Source organism: Struthio camelus, chromosome Z, assembly GCF_040807025.1.
Source record: "Struthio camelus isolate bStrCam1 chromosome Z, bStrCam1.hap1, whole genome shotgun sequence".
NCBI classification, from domain to species: Eukaryota; Metazoa; Chordata; class Aves; order Struthioniformes; family Struthionidae; genus Struthio; species Struthio camelus.
Window position 1 is genome coordinate 65779131 of NC_090982.1, and position 17146 is coordinate 65796276.

Consider the following 17146-nt stretch of genomic DNA (forward strand, 5'->3'; position numbering starts at 1 on the left):
ATAAAATCATATCCTAACTTACAAACGCTTGCAATTTATTATTATGTAGAAAAAAAGACTAACACATTCAGCAACGTGAAAAATCACTTGCTTCAACAACTTTGTGTTAAAGAGGCAGACAGAACATATGGCAGTTTTTTGTGAACTGCTGCAGTACCTTTGTGAACAGCTCCAGACAAGTATGGACAATTAAAAGAGCAGTTTGGACATCAAAGGCTTCAGTTTAAAGACTAAGCCACAACTAGCAGGAGCCAAAAGGTCAGGGCTCTGAGTGTACTAATAGCTATTAATGACTGTGAGGAGCTTCACCTGGGGTCTTCACCCCATAGCCTCCTGGCCATGAGCTCCCTTTCAGCTCAAGGCCTGCAAATCCAATCCTTACCTGAGCTGTCGTAAGTGAACCTGTCTCTAGCCCTGTCTTCTAAATGGACCCATCTGGACCTCCACTGTAGCCTTGTCTCTGTGTCCTGTCTCTGGCCCCATGTCCTGCTGCTCCTGACTGGGCCACCTGAACGGATCTCAGACTTGGTTCATTTCTTGCCTTGCCTGGGGACTCTCTGGACCCTGTTACTGGCACCTGGCTCTGCCTGCCATATCCAGATCCTGTAGGACTGCAACCCATTGGTGAGGGCATGACCTCTGCAGGGATCACCCTTGGCTTATTTTCCTAACGTAGTGGCCAGCCCTTGATGCTCCCTGATAGTTAGCTTAGGTCTTCTTGACCTCTGAGCCAAACTGTGAACCCTGACCCCGTGGCTCCTCCTGAGTGATCAGCCTGGCCCTGGGCTCCGATCTCCCCACAGGGCTAAGCCTCTACCCAGCCTCCTGAATGAAACCCTGTCCCACCCAACCTCTGGGGCTCCTCAGTGGCAGCCTGACTCCTTTCCCTGCCCCCTCCTTCCTCCCAAATCTCACCTAGCCTCCAGGGGCTCCTCAGCAGCATATCAAGAGTTAAAAAAAAAAAAAAAAACAGTGTCCAGAACTATAGAGATACTGACCTAGACCTATTAGAAACAAGTAATTAGGTTAGGAAAATAAGTTTTCATTTTGTTACAAAGAACAAATAGAAATTCTTAAAAGCAATTGATAGCTACAGCTAGTCCAGAATTTAATTAGGACAAACATGAGGATAAGATTTTTAAGATCAAGTTGGAAGGCAGTATGCCAGTCTTGAAACTGGGTTGTTGGGGGCGGGGGGTGGAATCAGGAGTTTGTGGTTAAAGATATGTTCTACTTAGGGCATTTTAAACCAAAAAGCAAGCTATTTGGCATGAAAGGGAAGAACAAAGTAATAGAATGAGATGCAATATTAAAACACAGACAGATGTCTATCAACAGCAAGAGGGCAATGGCATGTTGTTAAGGTAAACAAGCACAGTTAATCTGAAGGGGTAAGCCAAAGCAAGAAACAACCAGTTAAAACTACTGCTGTGATAAACCCCTGCTATCACCCTGACTGATGCTGTCTCACTGTAACATTGTATTCACTGCTTTCTTTTCCATTTTACCACAAATCCTTAGGGCTGAGGACCACCTTTCAGTTTATGTTGGTACAGGACCAAGCACAATGTAGTCTGATCGTTAACTGAAACAGCTAGGTACCTGAGCCATACAAATAAGCTAAAAAGCATACAGCCTTAGAGAAATCACTTGTACAACAGCAGAAATGAGGATAGCAACTTGCCAAAGAAATATTTAACCAACCTTATTTGAATCAGGTTAGGAAATGTTAGGTCAAAGACTACCTAAGCAACCCTACTTCTGTGAACGTGGACAATTCATAATAGTGTAACATTTAATTATAAGCTAATGCACTATTTTTCCACACTATCACTGCCTCATTCTAGGCACAGGATAAATACGTAAGAAAATGGGATTAAGAATGCACTGGCAACGAACAATTTGACCTATGTCAAATTTCAAGTAAATAATATGACCATCACTTCCCATTCTTGTAATTAAGGAGGTGAGGGAAAAATAAGGTGTGTATCACCTCTATGAATTCTAAACAGTAGAAATAGCTCCAAATTATGCAGCGTGAAATATTATGTTTAATGAAATATAAAAATTATTGTGCAGCAACTGAAGTCACATTCAGTTAGAGAAGTTAAAAACTTTTGTTTACCTACATGTCAAACTAATAGAATTGTGTAAACTACAGTAATTTCTAATATTATTGCTCAAAGCTCAGAAACTTATGAAGAAGGCTAGCAACTTCAAAGCTTTTCACAAACAGGCAACAAAGCTGATTTTAAGTTGAAAAGAAAAAAGTAAGCATTAAGTACATTACCTGACTAACTCTGTTGACTTCTTCTTCTTCTTCTTCAGCTTCTTCTCCAAAGGAAAGCAGGTTAAAATTTCTTTAAAAGAGAAAACACATATATTCTAGCAACTCTTTAAATACTATTTTATCAACAATCCAAAAAAAAAAAACTCTAAATATGTTACTTTTACATTTTATGTGCAGTTTTTTTCCTGCTAAATGCACCAACTTCAAACTATGACAAATTATTTTCAATAAACTACCAGTATTCAGACAGGTAGGCTTCTATCCTCTTCCCAGGACAGAACCACCATATAGTTATAGTTAAGCATCACTTAGAAACTGTTAGGAGGGAACTTAACAAACTCTGCCCTTGACAGATTTTCATGGACTCAAGTGCCTGACAGCTCTGCAGAGCTTTTTGGTTTTTTGTTTTTAAGCTTTTTTCAATACAGCAATATTTAAGTACAAATATAAAGTTTTCAAGACAGGACAGTTCAGAAAGGCATCAAATACAGACATACATTCACATAACGTAATTAAGAGAAATTATGATCTTTAAGTTCTTTCAAAAAAAATTTTCACCATGTTTGACGTACTTACACAATACTTAGGCAACAGAACAGACAGCACAGATGCAGCTTACATTTCCTATTACTTTTCATTACATGTTTATAACTATCAAGCTTCATTCACAGGAACGGAAATTTCCCATGTCAAATGGGAATTTTTTTTGAAATTTTGCTGAATATTTTAGTGGGCGAGAAGGGGCAGTTGACAAATAAGTTCAAAATCTCAAACAGCTGATCTATGACCAAGTTACCAGTGTGCAGCAAGTTCTGCATTGCCTCAGTCACACAAGAATGATTGCATACTCCTGCCCACAGGAAAATGGGTTAAACTACTACATTCTACCTCATTTTGTAGCAAACTACACATAATAGAGTTATCATCGGTCAGCTGATGCACAGTAACCGTTTCAGTCACAGTAACTAGATTTTTCTGATCTCTGAAGAGACAGAGGAGGAGGTTGTTCTGCTAATATTAGAGAAAGTTCTTCTGCACGTCTGGTTAAAGACTTACGTTTCAAAAGCAGAAACAGAAAATAAGCAAGCTGTAAAATAAAGGTGAAAGAAAATTAACTAGTGCTTATATTATATTTACTTTGTGCCTTTTGATTTGGACTTTTTAGTTTCTTCTTCCGGTTTGTCTTTCTTCAGCTTTCTATTTGCTCTTGGAATGATGTCATCAAATGGATTAAACAAAACCTATAAAAAATTACTATTTTAGACACATCTTTAACAGGCATTTTGTTTTAATTAAACAATTGACTACTTTAAATCAGAATATACAAGGACATGCATATCATACACAGTTATAGATAAACGTGTGCCCAGTTTTCACATTAGAATGGAGCTGTCTGAAAACTATGAACAAACAAAAAATCTTTAAGTTGCTTTCAAAATAGAACATACCCACCTCACTACTTCTTATTTTGTGTGGACTAAGTGGTCTCTCTTCCTTGTCAACTTCTACTTCAGCCAGTCGCAACATGTTATAGATTGTATCCCCTGTAACCTGATATAGAAAACATTGTAAGCGCATAAGATTTTTAAAAGGCAATAAATAGCACTTCTGAGAGCTTGAGGAGGGGAGAGTGCTCGGAGCAGTGAAAGAGGAAAATAAAAACACTGTGGAATGCAGAAATAGTTCATTTATTTCTTTCAAATAAACCATGATATTGGCAAATCCATCCTGAGGTTTTCATTTTCCTGATTCTTCTTGTGTGATTATAATTTGCAAATGGAATTTTATAAAAATATTACTATTATTACACTGATTTTTAAACAGTCATAATATTTTCATTAAGAGATTACTCAAAGGAAGCACAATACTAAAATATAATTTAGAAGAAAACCAACAGCAATGCATATGATTATAGAAACTACCAAAAGAAAGACTCTTATCAGGCATGTGAAACAAAGAGAATGAAGACAGCCTAGAAAGTAGTGAAATAAATTTCAGAGGTACACAGCAGAAAAACACCACTAAAATAGCCTTTGAATAAAGAGATGCACATAATTGCTTCTGCCAAACTCAAATTGGCGTTCTAGCCCGTATCACAGACCTTTCCGAAGATTGTGTGCTTGTTGTTAAGTTCATCTGCACGGCCCAATGTAAAGAAAAACTGACTGCCATTATCATGGGGTCCAGCATTGGCCATAGCAACAAGTCCTCTTCGATTAAATCGCAATCGTGAGTGGAACTCATCCTGCCAAACAAGACAGACAAAGAAATATGATTTCGGTCATGTAATTTTATTTTTTCCACTTCTTTAGCCAATTACATTTACATCTCTCTCTCTATATATACATACACACACACAAACACAAAATAAGCTGTGTTAATTTTTTTTTCTGACAGTAATAAAACCAGCCATTTATAACTGAATGCCAGGATTATATTTAATGGCTCCTGTTCTCAATAGGAGCCATTTTATTTCAAAAAACACTAACCAAACACTGAAGAAAATAGACTATATCAATAATATAAACAAACATATGATTTAAGAAAAACTGTAACTTCTGTCTTTTTCAAAGATTCTGTTTTACAAGCATTGTCTAATTATTAGTGTTAGTCAGTATTTTTGTTAGAATTAACTCTCCTCCTAATATTAAAAAAAAGACACTTCTCAAAGTAACTAACTGCATCACACACATTTCCTGTAAATCTATCATTCTTGTTAACTACTCCATATAGGGACAAATCCTAATTCAGGTAAAATAACTGGAAATTCAGAAACAGATTGCAATAGCTCAAAATTGAACAAGTATCATGGTCCCAAAAATGTTCTTCCTCGGTTAAAGCAGAACAGGACTACTTTCAAGGGAATGTGAATTGATGAGTAATATATTAATGGCATGGTAGTAACACAATTCTAAGCACTGCAAATGCTGAATGATACCAGTAATCTAAGCAGTAGTGCTACTGTAGTATTGCAAATATTTGTTTTGTGTTCTGCTTAGGTACAAATATCAAGATATATCACATGCATGAATCTGCTCTAGCAGTAGGGGAGATTGAAGGCCCAGAGACACGCTGTGCAGCTTCATTGACTAGCTAAAGGTCTTGCCCACCACGTCTGAAACAAAGCGATCAAGCGTAACAGAATATAGCGTGCATGTGCATGTGTGGCTTCGCTCATGATCTGAGGCTCCTGGTCAAGAAAAGAGCTGTGCCAGTAACAATAATTCAAATGAATGCATCATATATAATAGTCAGTGATCTTTGCTAACTGAGATATAAATTTATGTAAATAATGTACATTTCTGTATCCGAGTTTGCTGCATATAAAAATCTACTCTTAACTCTTCCCCCAATCCTTCCTTGTGCAGATCATGCTAGTAAGGTTATATATTTATAATATCACAACAGGTAGATTTAAGAACTCTGAATACAAAAATGCATATTCAAAAACACTGAAGCAACATGTCAAAGCAACTAGCGTACACAACTAACGTTACAATTCTTACATGAGTTCTGCTTTTTTGCAATCTAACTTATCAGGAAGACCAACTGATAGGGAATAACCAAAAATTAACACACAAAATAAAGATATCTACCTTGAAAGGAGCTCCATAGATTGAATCTCCACCTGATCCAGTACCAGTGGGATCACCTCCTTGCACTATAAAACCAGGCACAACTCTGTGAAATATTGTGTTATTGTAATACTCTAAAGGAAAAAAAAGGAAGAAGAAGAAAAGGATATTAAATATATTTAAATGGTCTCAAATTTACACTTCCATATAGATTAGGTAGAAATATCCAGAGACTGGAGATCCAGAAAACAAGTACTGTAACCAGGTTCTGCTCCTTCCTCTGTGTCCCCTCTTCTTCCACTGTCTTGCTTGGTTTCACTGTTTCTCACCTATAAATTATGACTGACAACATTTATGAAGAAAATTGTGGTGTCCTACATTTCCTGCTTCAAAAGGCACTGTACCTCACTGATAAGATGATACTGATGAGTTACTTTCTTTTCAGTTCTCCAGTATTATCACTAGAATGATAGTCCCAATGTATACCAGTTTAAAAGGAGAGCTAAAGCTACTACACTTTGTCCTAGCTAACCTCTTACATGTATAGTTATCCATACCCATACACCAAATGGTAGCATGTTCACCGACCAGCAGGAAACACAGGTGTCATCACTTTCACCTGCATTGTACCCATACTGATGATTTTCACAGAACAAAATACATGGTATAGCTTTCTCCCTAAGTTACTTCCTCTCTGATTCTATATACATCAGGTAAGAGCTATCAGCTCATAAGGAAAACAAAAGGAACCAAAATTTAACTCTACTTGACAGGTATACAGGTATTTACTTTTTTTTTTTTTAAAATCAGTAACATGCTGCAAGACAAAGTAGGATCTACAAGTGTTACAGTATAGCGAGGTATCTTCATAGATGGTCACACCCTAGGGAACTTACAAGGGAAATACTCAAAGTTATCATAAAAAAAGCATATGATCCTACACAGCAGTCAGAAAAATTCAGAAAGGATATCCTTTAACACTAAGGGTAACTCTCAGGATTTGCCAATGGCTGAGTTGACTTACCTTTCCAAAAAATCTCCACATCAAGATTAGATGCAAGAAACTAACTAAACAAGAAACAGATGTGATTAGTGCTGGAGGCACAAATCCCAGATTGCTATTGTTTCTGAACAGAGCAGGGCTAAAAGAATTCTTAACCACTCTATAAATGTATAAATGGGATAATAGCAGCAGCTAGAAAACACACAAAGGCAAAAAAGGCCTTCATACATTCTTGGTATAATTTTCCCAACAGTGAACTTCTCATTCTGGCACCCACTATTTCAGTGATAAGCACTGCAGAAGTTCAGTCGGCACAAAACTACAGCAAAAGAAACATTAGAAGCATTCATGAATAAATGTAAAAGTAGTAAGGATGGTGATGCAAAGAGCAGCTTTTCAGAGGATGTCCAAGTTTTGCATCACTGCCATTTCACACATTTATTAAAGGAGGAGTTATACTTCATAGTGACTTGCTAAAAATAAGCCTTCCTGAGCCTTTGATGTACAGCTTTTCAATAAATACTACGTCTACTAGATTTGAGAAAAACACCTACAATTTTTATATTTTCTTCATTCAAGTTCTTTTTACAAGGCCTTGAGGAATATTCTCTTTCTGGATACTATTTAGTATTTTCTACATACAAAAAACATTACTTAACATAATAAGATGAAAGCATAATTACAACCTCTATTTTACAAAAAAAGGCACAGATATCAATACTGTACATGAAACAATTTCAACAGCTCCTAACCCATTCAGTCATTACCTTCCATACAAAGCTGGATGAAATTTCGACATGCTTTTGGTGCTTCCTTTGACCACAACTCTATATCAATATCTCCTGCTGTTGTTCTCAGCAAAACCTATAAAAACGTATATAAATGTCATTAGTTTTCTTGCAAATTAATCACTGATCAAAGAACATCGTTACCGAGTTAAAAAAAAATACTTCTAAATTCATGAGGTTAATAACAGTAGCACATATTCTGATGTGCCAGGTAGCAGCCGTTAGTCCCACGTAGTATTGCCAGTACATAAAATACAGTTCTCAACTAACGATAAGCAGGTACCAATTAGATACTCTTTATTCACTTCCACAATGAAGTAACACAGAAAAAGAGTAATTATGCCTTAAACCTCCAAAGACATACAACTTTATTGCAGGTGTTACCATTACGTTCAGTGTGACATCACAACACTATTAAGACCCTCAGATTTGGTCTCAGACCAGGGGAAATAAGATGCAATGCCGCAAGGACTACTTTGCGTTGTGTCACCCGTCCACCTAGCACAGGTTGTTCCTTGAGTCAGGCAACGCCTTTACGGCCTACCATACGTCAAACACTAACTTTAACCAACCCAGCACCATAGCACCGAGACCACCACCGCGCACACGCGGCGCGCGCTCGCCTCACCCGCCCCCTAAACACGCACACCCGCGCACGCAGCGCGCACGCTCCCTTCACCCGAACAGCTGCTGCGCACGAGCCCTTCACAGGCGCAACGCCAACACACGCGCAGCGCTACCCCCTCACCTGCGACACCCAAACACCCCCTCACCGCCACAACCCTCCTTCCTAAACGCAGAGCGCAACCCCTCACCCGCACTACCGCATGCGCAGTGCGCTCCCCTCCCCCCCCCGGAGGGCACAGCCCCTCTCCTGCGCCCCCCCAGCCCGCCCCGTCCTGCCCCCCGGGCGGCCCGCACGCGCCCCTCCCCCCGCCCGCCAACGGCCGCCCTGCCCCGCCCAGCCCCGCCGCAGCCCCTGCCCCTGCCCGCGCCCGGCTCCCGGCGGCAGCGGCCGCCGCCTTCCCCTCCACTCCGCTCCGCATCGCCCGGGCAGGCCTCACCTTGCCGTTGGTGGGAGGCTCCTGGATGTAGATGTTGCTCATGGTCGGGAGAGGGGCGGCTCGGGACCTCGCCAAGGGCCCGAGCGCGACGCCCGCCTACGCCTCGCCTCCAAACCCGCACTACCGCCGCCAGCCTCCCGCCATCTTGGGCGCTCCTATCCAGCTCTGCGAGGCGAGGAGGCGGCGGCCCGAGCCAGGGGGAAGGAGAAAGGGATGAGACCCCGGCCAGAGCCTCCGCTCGAGTCGATGAGTACCAGCTCCGCCTCGGCACCACCTGGAAGCTTCTCCCGAAGCCTCAAGCCCCGCTCCTTTGCTCCCGCCTGGCACGGGGGCGGGCCCCTCCTCCCTGCGAGTGGCACGGTCCAGGAGTGCGCCGCGCAAAGCCTTCCGGCGGGGAGGGCGGCCGGAGCGGGACGGGGCCGCGGCCGCGGGAGGCTCCATGGCTCTGCCGGGTGAGGGGCCCCCGTGGCCAGGCTCTTGGGGGACGAAGGGGCAGCAGCAGGCTGGCCCCAGAGCGGAGTGCTGGGAGGGGGCAGTAAGCTCCAGGTTGATAACAAATTGCGCGTTGAACCGGGGCGGCGGTGATCGCACATGACTGCGTGTCGCAGTAGGAAATGTGGGAGAGGGAGGTCGGTGGGGGTGTGTGGCTGGGGAGTATTTTCATTTATGGCGCTTCTGCATCTTTTCGCTCGCTTAGGTGTGTTTGCCGGTGTCTTCTACGTGAGAAACGGTTTGTGGTGCATCTCCTCACATCATAGGTGCTGTAGGTAGAGAAACATTGCTCTGGTTTAGAAAGCTGATTTTCTAAAACGTCTCTAGTTTTAAGAGCAAGGGAGAGAAGGAGATAACTTTGGGGGTTTCAGGTAGTGGAAATTTAGTTGTGACCATTATGAATAGGCTTAGCTGATTAGAAAGTGTTGTATTTTTCTTTGGTTTCTGGGGCTTCTCTTCTTCTGAGTCCTGTTTTACTATGTCTATCTAAGTTGTCTATCTAAGGTGGGAGCTCACATTGGTATAGAAACTGCCTAGTTTTCCCCAAAATTGCACAATTCTGGTCTTCCTTCTTCCAAAATATCTATTGTCCTTTCCCGTATTCTCTTCGATTTATTCTCCATCTCCTTTCTGGCACCCATTAATTCTTCATTGGTTGGTGCCTTGTTGCCTGAGTTCAAGATGGATTAAAGATTTGTTTAGCCAATTTTTTTTAATTATTGTTTCTATTAGTCTTTTTGTATTTTTTTCAGGAATGATTATTTATCTCTCTTTTAATTGTCTTCTTAGACAGTTCCTGCAATTAAAATATACATCAACTCAGAATTTCCAGTCATTGTCTGTCAACGTGCACACACTGCAATAATTTATAAATACATTTCTGGTGCATGGTTATGGATCACTGGAATGTTCAGTGACTACTAACGTGTCCATACTGTAACTAAACAAATGCATGAGTTTTCAGAGAAGTGGAATAATTATTAAAGTTATAAGGTCAGAAGAAATCAATGGAGGATTTGACAGTAAGTTATGTGAAGCCTGATGATCCATACCTGTTTATACGAGCCACGTTTTTCTGATAGAATACTATGTAGAAGAGTGACCTTAGAAATGCAGTTTGTTTTGCTTTTCTTTATATTTGTGTCAGCCTTGATGACAGAAACAGTCTGAGATCTTAGTATTCTGAAAGGAACGCTCATTCCTGTCTGTGCATTGACATTGTCATGTCAGGTTTTAAAAAGCTTAAAGAGTTCTGTTTCATAACACCTAATTGATAGATTTTTCTCTTGCAGGTGGGAATAAGGATAACATCAGAGCGGGATGCAAGAAATGTGGCTACCGTAAGTCTGTAGTAAGCAGTATGAAGATGCATATGATACAGCGTTTTCTTCAATTTATGATCTCTGAACTGCCTTTTGGAGAAAAGAAAACAAGTTTCTTCCATTGTTGCCCAGACATTTCTCAGTTTAAGTTACCATATTTGTTTTTCTTTTTTCCTACTCTTTCTTTGGTCCCCCACGCTTAACACTGCTTTCCAAAACCATTGAGTTTTTCAATGAAAAAAATTTGCTGCTGTATTCATATATGCTTCATTTGCAATGCAATTAATTAAAGACCGTCCTTTAAATTCGAAATTTCATGACATCTAGCTTAGTACTTACCTAGATGAATAGACCATCATGCTTCTTCTGAGCCATTGTAGGAGTTTTGCTGCAAAACTTGAGCAGACGTTTCTGCACAAGTTATGTCCAATGCATGCTTTGAAATGAAAAATAGTTTAAAATTTATATGATCTTCTATGCTAAGAAAATCTACTTCATGCAGTCTATAGTTCAAGAAACAGTATATTTTCTCTACTTGCAAGTTCTCTAGTTAGCATTTGGCTTATGCTTTGCATTATGCTGTCATAAAAGCATGTCTGTGGCTACTCTCCTGCTGAACATGGATTTGTCCTCACGTAGAATTTAATTTTGTAATCACTAAGGCTTGTTTTTGAACAGTGAAGGGAAAAAAAACCCCTTACAGGGATTTAAGTTATGTATTTACGAGCATTATGTGGGGTGAAGGAAAAAAAAAGCTTGCTTGCTTCTTTCACTGTAGACTTTGCCTCCAACAAATTTTGTCAATGAGTTGCTTATGTGTATCAGTTCTTCCAAAGGAGCATGGATATTTGTATAGATTTAGTGATTGATTTGTAGGTGAAATATCTCCAGCTTTTTGGAAAGGGAGGAAACTTGTAGTCAAGTCACTCAGCTGGTATTTATGTTTCTAAAAGCTCCATCTTCAGGATGTAGGTTTTTTGATAGGAGCAAGCTGAGTTTGTTTCTGTTGCTACTTGAATTTCTGTATTTTTAGCATAGTCTCTTCCAAACCATATATTCAGTTTGTTTTATCTTTCTGTAATGTTGCTATAGGTATATACAGCTGTGAGGTGTCTATCTCTGGTCATGATTATTGAGACATAACTTAGAAAACTAAAAATACTTGTCTAGGTAGTAGTATAGGTAGTAGTTTGGCCAGCATCATGTACCAGTTATTAAAGAGAAATTGTATAATGTATGTAATATATGTATTAAAGAGAAATATATATTATATAAGGGAATAAAATTGTTTTGTTTTGCTAGTGGGAGAGAGAAAGAGTAATATAACACACTTGCTCTAATTTGAAAAATATTTCACTCCTTGCTTTGAAATGTTTCTTCAGGAAAGCATTTGAGATCATTAAAAAATAGAAAGCAGAGGTTGGATGAAATCTTTAACTTATAGAAATATGAAGGGAGGTCATAAAGCACCATTAAATGGAATACCTTTGCACAGCCTCTCAAAATTCTTCAGGGCTTTTTCAAAGTAAGCTTTCTCTCCATTCATAGATCGCAATCTAGCCTTTTCACTTACCAAACTGAATAATACTAAAATGCATGTTCCTTAGTTTCTGATATTATTTGGTAATTTGTAACTTTTCTTTCTGAATATTTTTTTGTTCAGCTGGTCACCTCACATTTGAATGCCGAAACTTCCTCCGAGTGGATCCCCAAAGAGATATTGTTTTAGATGTTAGCAGCACTAGCAGTGAAGACAGTGAGGAAGAAGAACTACAAAGATTACAAGCCCTTCGTGAAAAAAAGAGTATGTGGGTTGGGTTTTTTTTTGTTTTTTAAAGAGTAAATCACATAATGGTCTTCTGAAATACTGGCATGAAGTACTGGAATTTTATCCTTTTTTGGAATTACTATTAGTGGTTTAAAAGAAGGATTTTAATTCATCTGTTCAGACTTCAGAGATGTGATACACCTAAGTCTTTTTTATTATAATTAGTTCCTTTTATAGGAAATTAATAATTACCCATTTGGAACATCTCAAAAAGGGCTCTCAAATAGAAAAGATTGTAAGACTGGTAATAAGCAGCTGCTTAGAAGAAAATGATGTGGATGTTCTGAATTAATCCTTTGATTATTGCATATAGTTCAAACATCCTAAAGTTGATAGTAACTTAAAAATAATGACAAATAAGAAAAGTGAGTTTCTCTCCTGTTTCTAAGTAGCCTTTTGACTGAAACACCTAGTGAATTGAATTCATATTTGGAGAGATACTGTTCCCTTTGTGGAAGTTTTGAACATCAGCTGTGTGTCAGAGAGAATAGGTGGGTTAATTAGTTACCAGGTACTTGAGTTCATTTAAATTTGGACTCTGAAAAGGCCTTTCCCCTAAATACGAAGGGGAGGCTGTTCCACCAAAGCATGTTTTAAGTGTGCCAATCTAAAATTAATTTTCTTAATTTTTTTTCTACACGCTTGAAATATCACATTTTGTTCTGTTGCTCTCCCTTCCAGTCTCTACATGCAGTTCCTACCCAAGATACTATTTAGGAAGGAGAAGAGATAGAGAGACCCTTGTGTTTTGCTATAACACTTCAAAAGAAATGCATAGTCTTTGCATGTCAGAGTGCTGAATTGGATCTGCAACAGCCCTTTCCTGGAACAAATCTCCTTGGAAAAACTTGTTTCCATTTGTTATATGCTTTTGAATGTAGGATTTTGGGTTTTTTTTTTTTTTTTTGTCCCTAAACATATTAAAGATGGCTGTCTGCAGGAAAAACAGGTCTTTACTGGATCTTGTGATATTCCTGTCTCTTATATTTTCTTTCTCAACATGTGGCTGCTATGTGTAGTTTTAAGGGCATCTGTATCTTTAACTCATCTAGACATTTTGGGAATGTTTCCCCCTCCCCCCCCCCTTTTTGGTCTTTAATCCTGCCTTCCTGTTTCTTGTTTCAGTAAACCTCAGGACCCTTATAAGAAAATAAGTAACAACATCCTCCTCTCTGAACCTAAATGTTTCTTTTACATTGAGTTTGTGTTGGTAACTGTGTTCCTACTGGCTTTGAAACAAACATACAAGCATGACTGCACAAGTGATCTCTAGCCTTAATAAAGCTAGGGTTTTCCTGAGCTCTGTTTCTAGATGGTGGAAAGAGGAAGGAGGGTGACAGGTTTGTGTAGAAGACAGGTCATAGCAGAAGCCTGACTTCTATTCACCTATTAACTGGCAAATTCGCCTTTCTGGGCAGAAGATGCTTTTTTTTTATTATCTCTTCCACCCCACTTCAGCAGCTCCTAAAACACTGCTAAGTAGAAGAATTGGTTCTGGTATAGCAAATCCTGTATGTCTTCAAACCTAGCCTTTTGGATTTTAATGAGGTTGTTTTGGACAGATATGTAGTTAATTTTTAAAGCAACTCAGAAAAATGAGTTGGTGAAGCAATGTTATTTCACAAATATACTTAAAAGTTATAAAGGTAATTGACAAGGAGGTCTGTAATGGTAGAAGATTTAGTTATCTTTTGTTTATATGCTTGCTATGCTAACTATTCCTCAGTAACATAATTCAGAGTCAGATATTAAGGTAGCTAAAGATGTCTTTTCCATGAAAGTGCAGGCAATACTAAGTGGAACTTAATAATGTTTGAATATTTGTATATTGTTGTCACATCATTAGTTCAGTCTCTGAAGGGTTCCTCTTCTATGATAGAATCGTTCAAACTCAAAGTGCGGTCTTGATAAAGTACTATTGGTGGTGTCTTTGCAGATGTTTCTTTTCAGTCAAAACTGCATCTTCACCATAACAGTAGGAGCTTTCTAGCTGTCCTTTTCTTTAGTATTTCTCTTCCATGTTTAGGTTTTATTCAACTGCACCTGGAAAGTGGGGATAGGCCAGAGTAGGAGCAACTTTTCTAGCAATTTTCACAGACAGTATACTGACAGTTAATTAAAATTTATCTTAGTTATGACTTAACTATTTGCTGTTTCCACATGAAATGAGGTTGTGTACAAGTAATTCGGGTAAGCCTGAGTGAAAATACTTTTTTATTATTTGGTACATTCTAGTTCCATGACCTGTTTTCAGACTTGTGCAAGTCTTAAAAATACAGAATAATGGATATGGAAACCTGAAGTTGATGTAAATGTGAAGGACAAGTCACAATTTTTACTATGTTTTACAGGTATTTCTTCATTCTCAGTCTTTAGATAAAAGTCCTTGGAATGTAAGTGGTATAACAAGTTCTGCTGCTCTGCAAATTATTTCTGAAATTAATTTACTAGGGAAGGAAAAGAAACTTTTTTAACAGCAATTTTATGCTAATTTTACACTGTTGTTGAAACCGTTCTTTTAATGCTAATCTTAATTCGGAAATGAAGTATTTTGTAAAGTGTAACTTCTTATCCACAGATTTAAATGAGGAAGAAGAAAAAAAGAAACAAAAAAGAAAAAGCAAAGAAAAAACAAAACTAAAGAGAGCAAGGAAAAGGTAACTCTTTCACACACCTCATTTAATTTCAAAACAGAACTTTAGAAATATTCAGAAATATTTAGAAATATTCCATGTTGGGTGTTTTGTTTTGTTTTTTCCTCCTATAAAACATTGTCTCTTTTGATCCAATATGTTTTGCCAAGTACCTCTTTGGTTTGAAAAGCTTCCTGTTTTCCAGTGAGAACTTGTCTGGTTTCTGAATGGTGGTAAAGTCACCAGGCTTTCTGCTGCAGCGTTAGGACCATGAAAGTCTGGAAAATCTAGCAAGGCTTGGAAGTTCTGGAGGCCTGCAGTTCTGAAATAGCAGTGCTCGCTCTGGTTGCCCGACAATGAGGAATCCCAGGACGTGGTGCAAAAAGTAGAACAACCAGAACAAGTCAGCAGAACTCTGATTGGCAGCCCGGAGATCCCCAGCTTAGCCACATGGTGGGGCTTCTCTGGAGTTCACTGACCCTAATAAGATCCTCTGTTGCTCCTCTCTCCTTTGTTGAGTGACGTATAACTGTCAGTAGGAAAACATTTTTGCAGATTTACTTAAAATGTGCTGAGTCTTAACACTCCTGTTGCTTTAGAAGCCCCAAAAATTGTTATTCCAGTTTCAAAAAAAAAAAAAAGTCATAATACTCAAATTGTGAATCTGAATTTTGGCCTGCTGACTGATTTCTTTAGATAAGACTACTCACTGATTGGCTGTTGGGACTATTGATGAGATAGTCTCCCAGGAACTGCACTGAAAGCCAGGAAACGTGTAATGTATATGGATGCCACAATAACATATTCTTCAGAAACAAAATAAGTGCAAAGAAACAGGACTCAACACTAGTCATATTGGCAGTTTTCCCCTTCCTTATTTACATACTGGAACTCTAACCTGTACTTACAAAGAGAGTATAGAGGAGTCAAACTGCTTGCTGTAATCTTTAGATGCAAGTAATAGTCAATCTTGTAAACCGTACCATAAAACTGCACTCTTGAGTAAATTAAGCAGGACTTTTTTATTGTCATCTTACTTCTTGTACATATATAATCACTTCCCTCATCACTCTTTGTTAGAGACAAATGTTATGAGCTGCAAGAGCATCTAACTTGGTCATACCTGTTTCTCGTAACTTTTTTATATGAGAAATACATTAAGATTTATCTGAAGGCATTACTTGTAGTGTTGATCCAGATCATGTGATACTTAAACTTGAAGCTCTATCTTATTGTCCTGCTTACATTCTGTTTTCTTGAGGTCTATAATCTGAGTGGTTTTGTTAAGGTTGAAAAACACACAACTTGCCTATTTCATTGTGAATAATTCAATACTATAAACATACTGCTTTTTCTGGCAAGATCATCTAATTAGAAAAGTCGTTCTTCAGTTGAACACGTAGGCAGAGATGGCCATAAGCTTTCCGGATGCTACTGTATGAATTCTACACCAAATTTAACTTGTGATATTATATAGGTAGTGGTTCATTTTTCCTCCTCTGATTACTTGTCAATCTGTATTTTAGATCTTCCTCATCAAGTCCAGCTGAAGAGGATAAGCCAAAATCAAAAAAACAAAAAGCACAAAAAAAAGAAAAGAAGAAGGAAAAAAAGAATAAATCTAAGAAAGGAAAACATCACAAAAAAGAGAAAAAGAAGAGAAGAAAGGAAAAAAGTTCATCTTCCGATAGTTCAGACAGTTCTAGTAGTGACTGAGCTGCTGGCCTGTTTTTGTTTCTACTTCCATAGAGACTAGAATGATTTTCCTTTGAAATATAACCTATTCATGCTTTGCAATGCTGTTGTTTTAAAGTGATGGATATATATATTTTTTGGAAGAAATCTATTTGCAAATATCAGTGCTTCAAATTATTAAATGGATGATTTGGAAAGAAGCTACTCTTCTATTTCAAGTTTATTAGTACCCTACCATGCAAGTTGGACTTGTTTTTGACTCTTAGTTCAGTTTTGGTTACTTGAATTTTGAATCCTTTATACTAGGATATGGCAAACTTCAGTTTGCAAGTAGTTGCATGGAAAGGTTCAGACTTAAATATGCTTTGTATTGGAACTGTTAAATCAAATTTGGAAATTTAAATAATGCTTTCTGTTCTTTTATTCTTTAAATAAATGTATATGTTTTGTATAACA

At 38.5% G+C, this 17146-nt stretch overlaps 2 protein-coding genes across 2 annotated transcripts in view; one reads left to right on the forward strand and one right to left on the reverse strand.

The window, feature by feature from the left end:
* Positions 1 to 8860, reverse strand: part of LOC104146914 (CWC27 spliceosome associated cyclophilin) — a 113760-nt gene extending 104900 nt beyond the window's left edge. Inside the window, exons 1-7 of the mRNA XM_068926969.1 lie at positions 8721 to 8860; positions 7636 to 7732; positions 5887 to 5999; positions 4392 to 4535; positions 3743 to 3841; positions 3428 to 3531; positions 2291 to 2360 (exon numbers count right to left, since the gene is read on the reverse strand). Of these exons, the coding sequence (XP_068783070.1) occupies positions 2291 to 2360; positions 3428 to 3531; positions 3743 to 3841; positions 4392 to 4535; positions 5887 to 5999; positions 7636 to 7732; positions 8721 to 8762 (669 nt within the window). The 5' untranslated portion in view covers positions 8763 to 8860. The remainder of the gene's footprint in view (positions 1 to 2290; positions 2361 to 3427; positions 3532 to 3742; positions 3842 to 4391; positions 4536 to 5886; positions 6000 to 7635; positions 7733 to 8720) is intronic.
* Positions 8861 to 9045: 185 nt separating this feature from the next.
* Positions 9046 to 17146, forward strand: LOC138064429 (protein SREK1IP1-like). The gene is made up of 5 exons (XM_068926971.1): positions 9046 to 9172; positions 10505 to 10552; positions 12198 to 12338; positions 14941 to 15019; positions 16522 to 17146. The coding sequence occupies exons 1-5, from the start codon at positions 9160 to 9162 to the stop codon at positions 16709 to 16711; spliced, it is 471 nt and encodes a 156-aa protein (XP_068783072.1). The 5' UTR covers positions 9046 to 9159; the 3' UTR covers positions 16712 to 17146.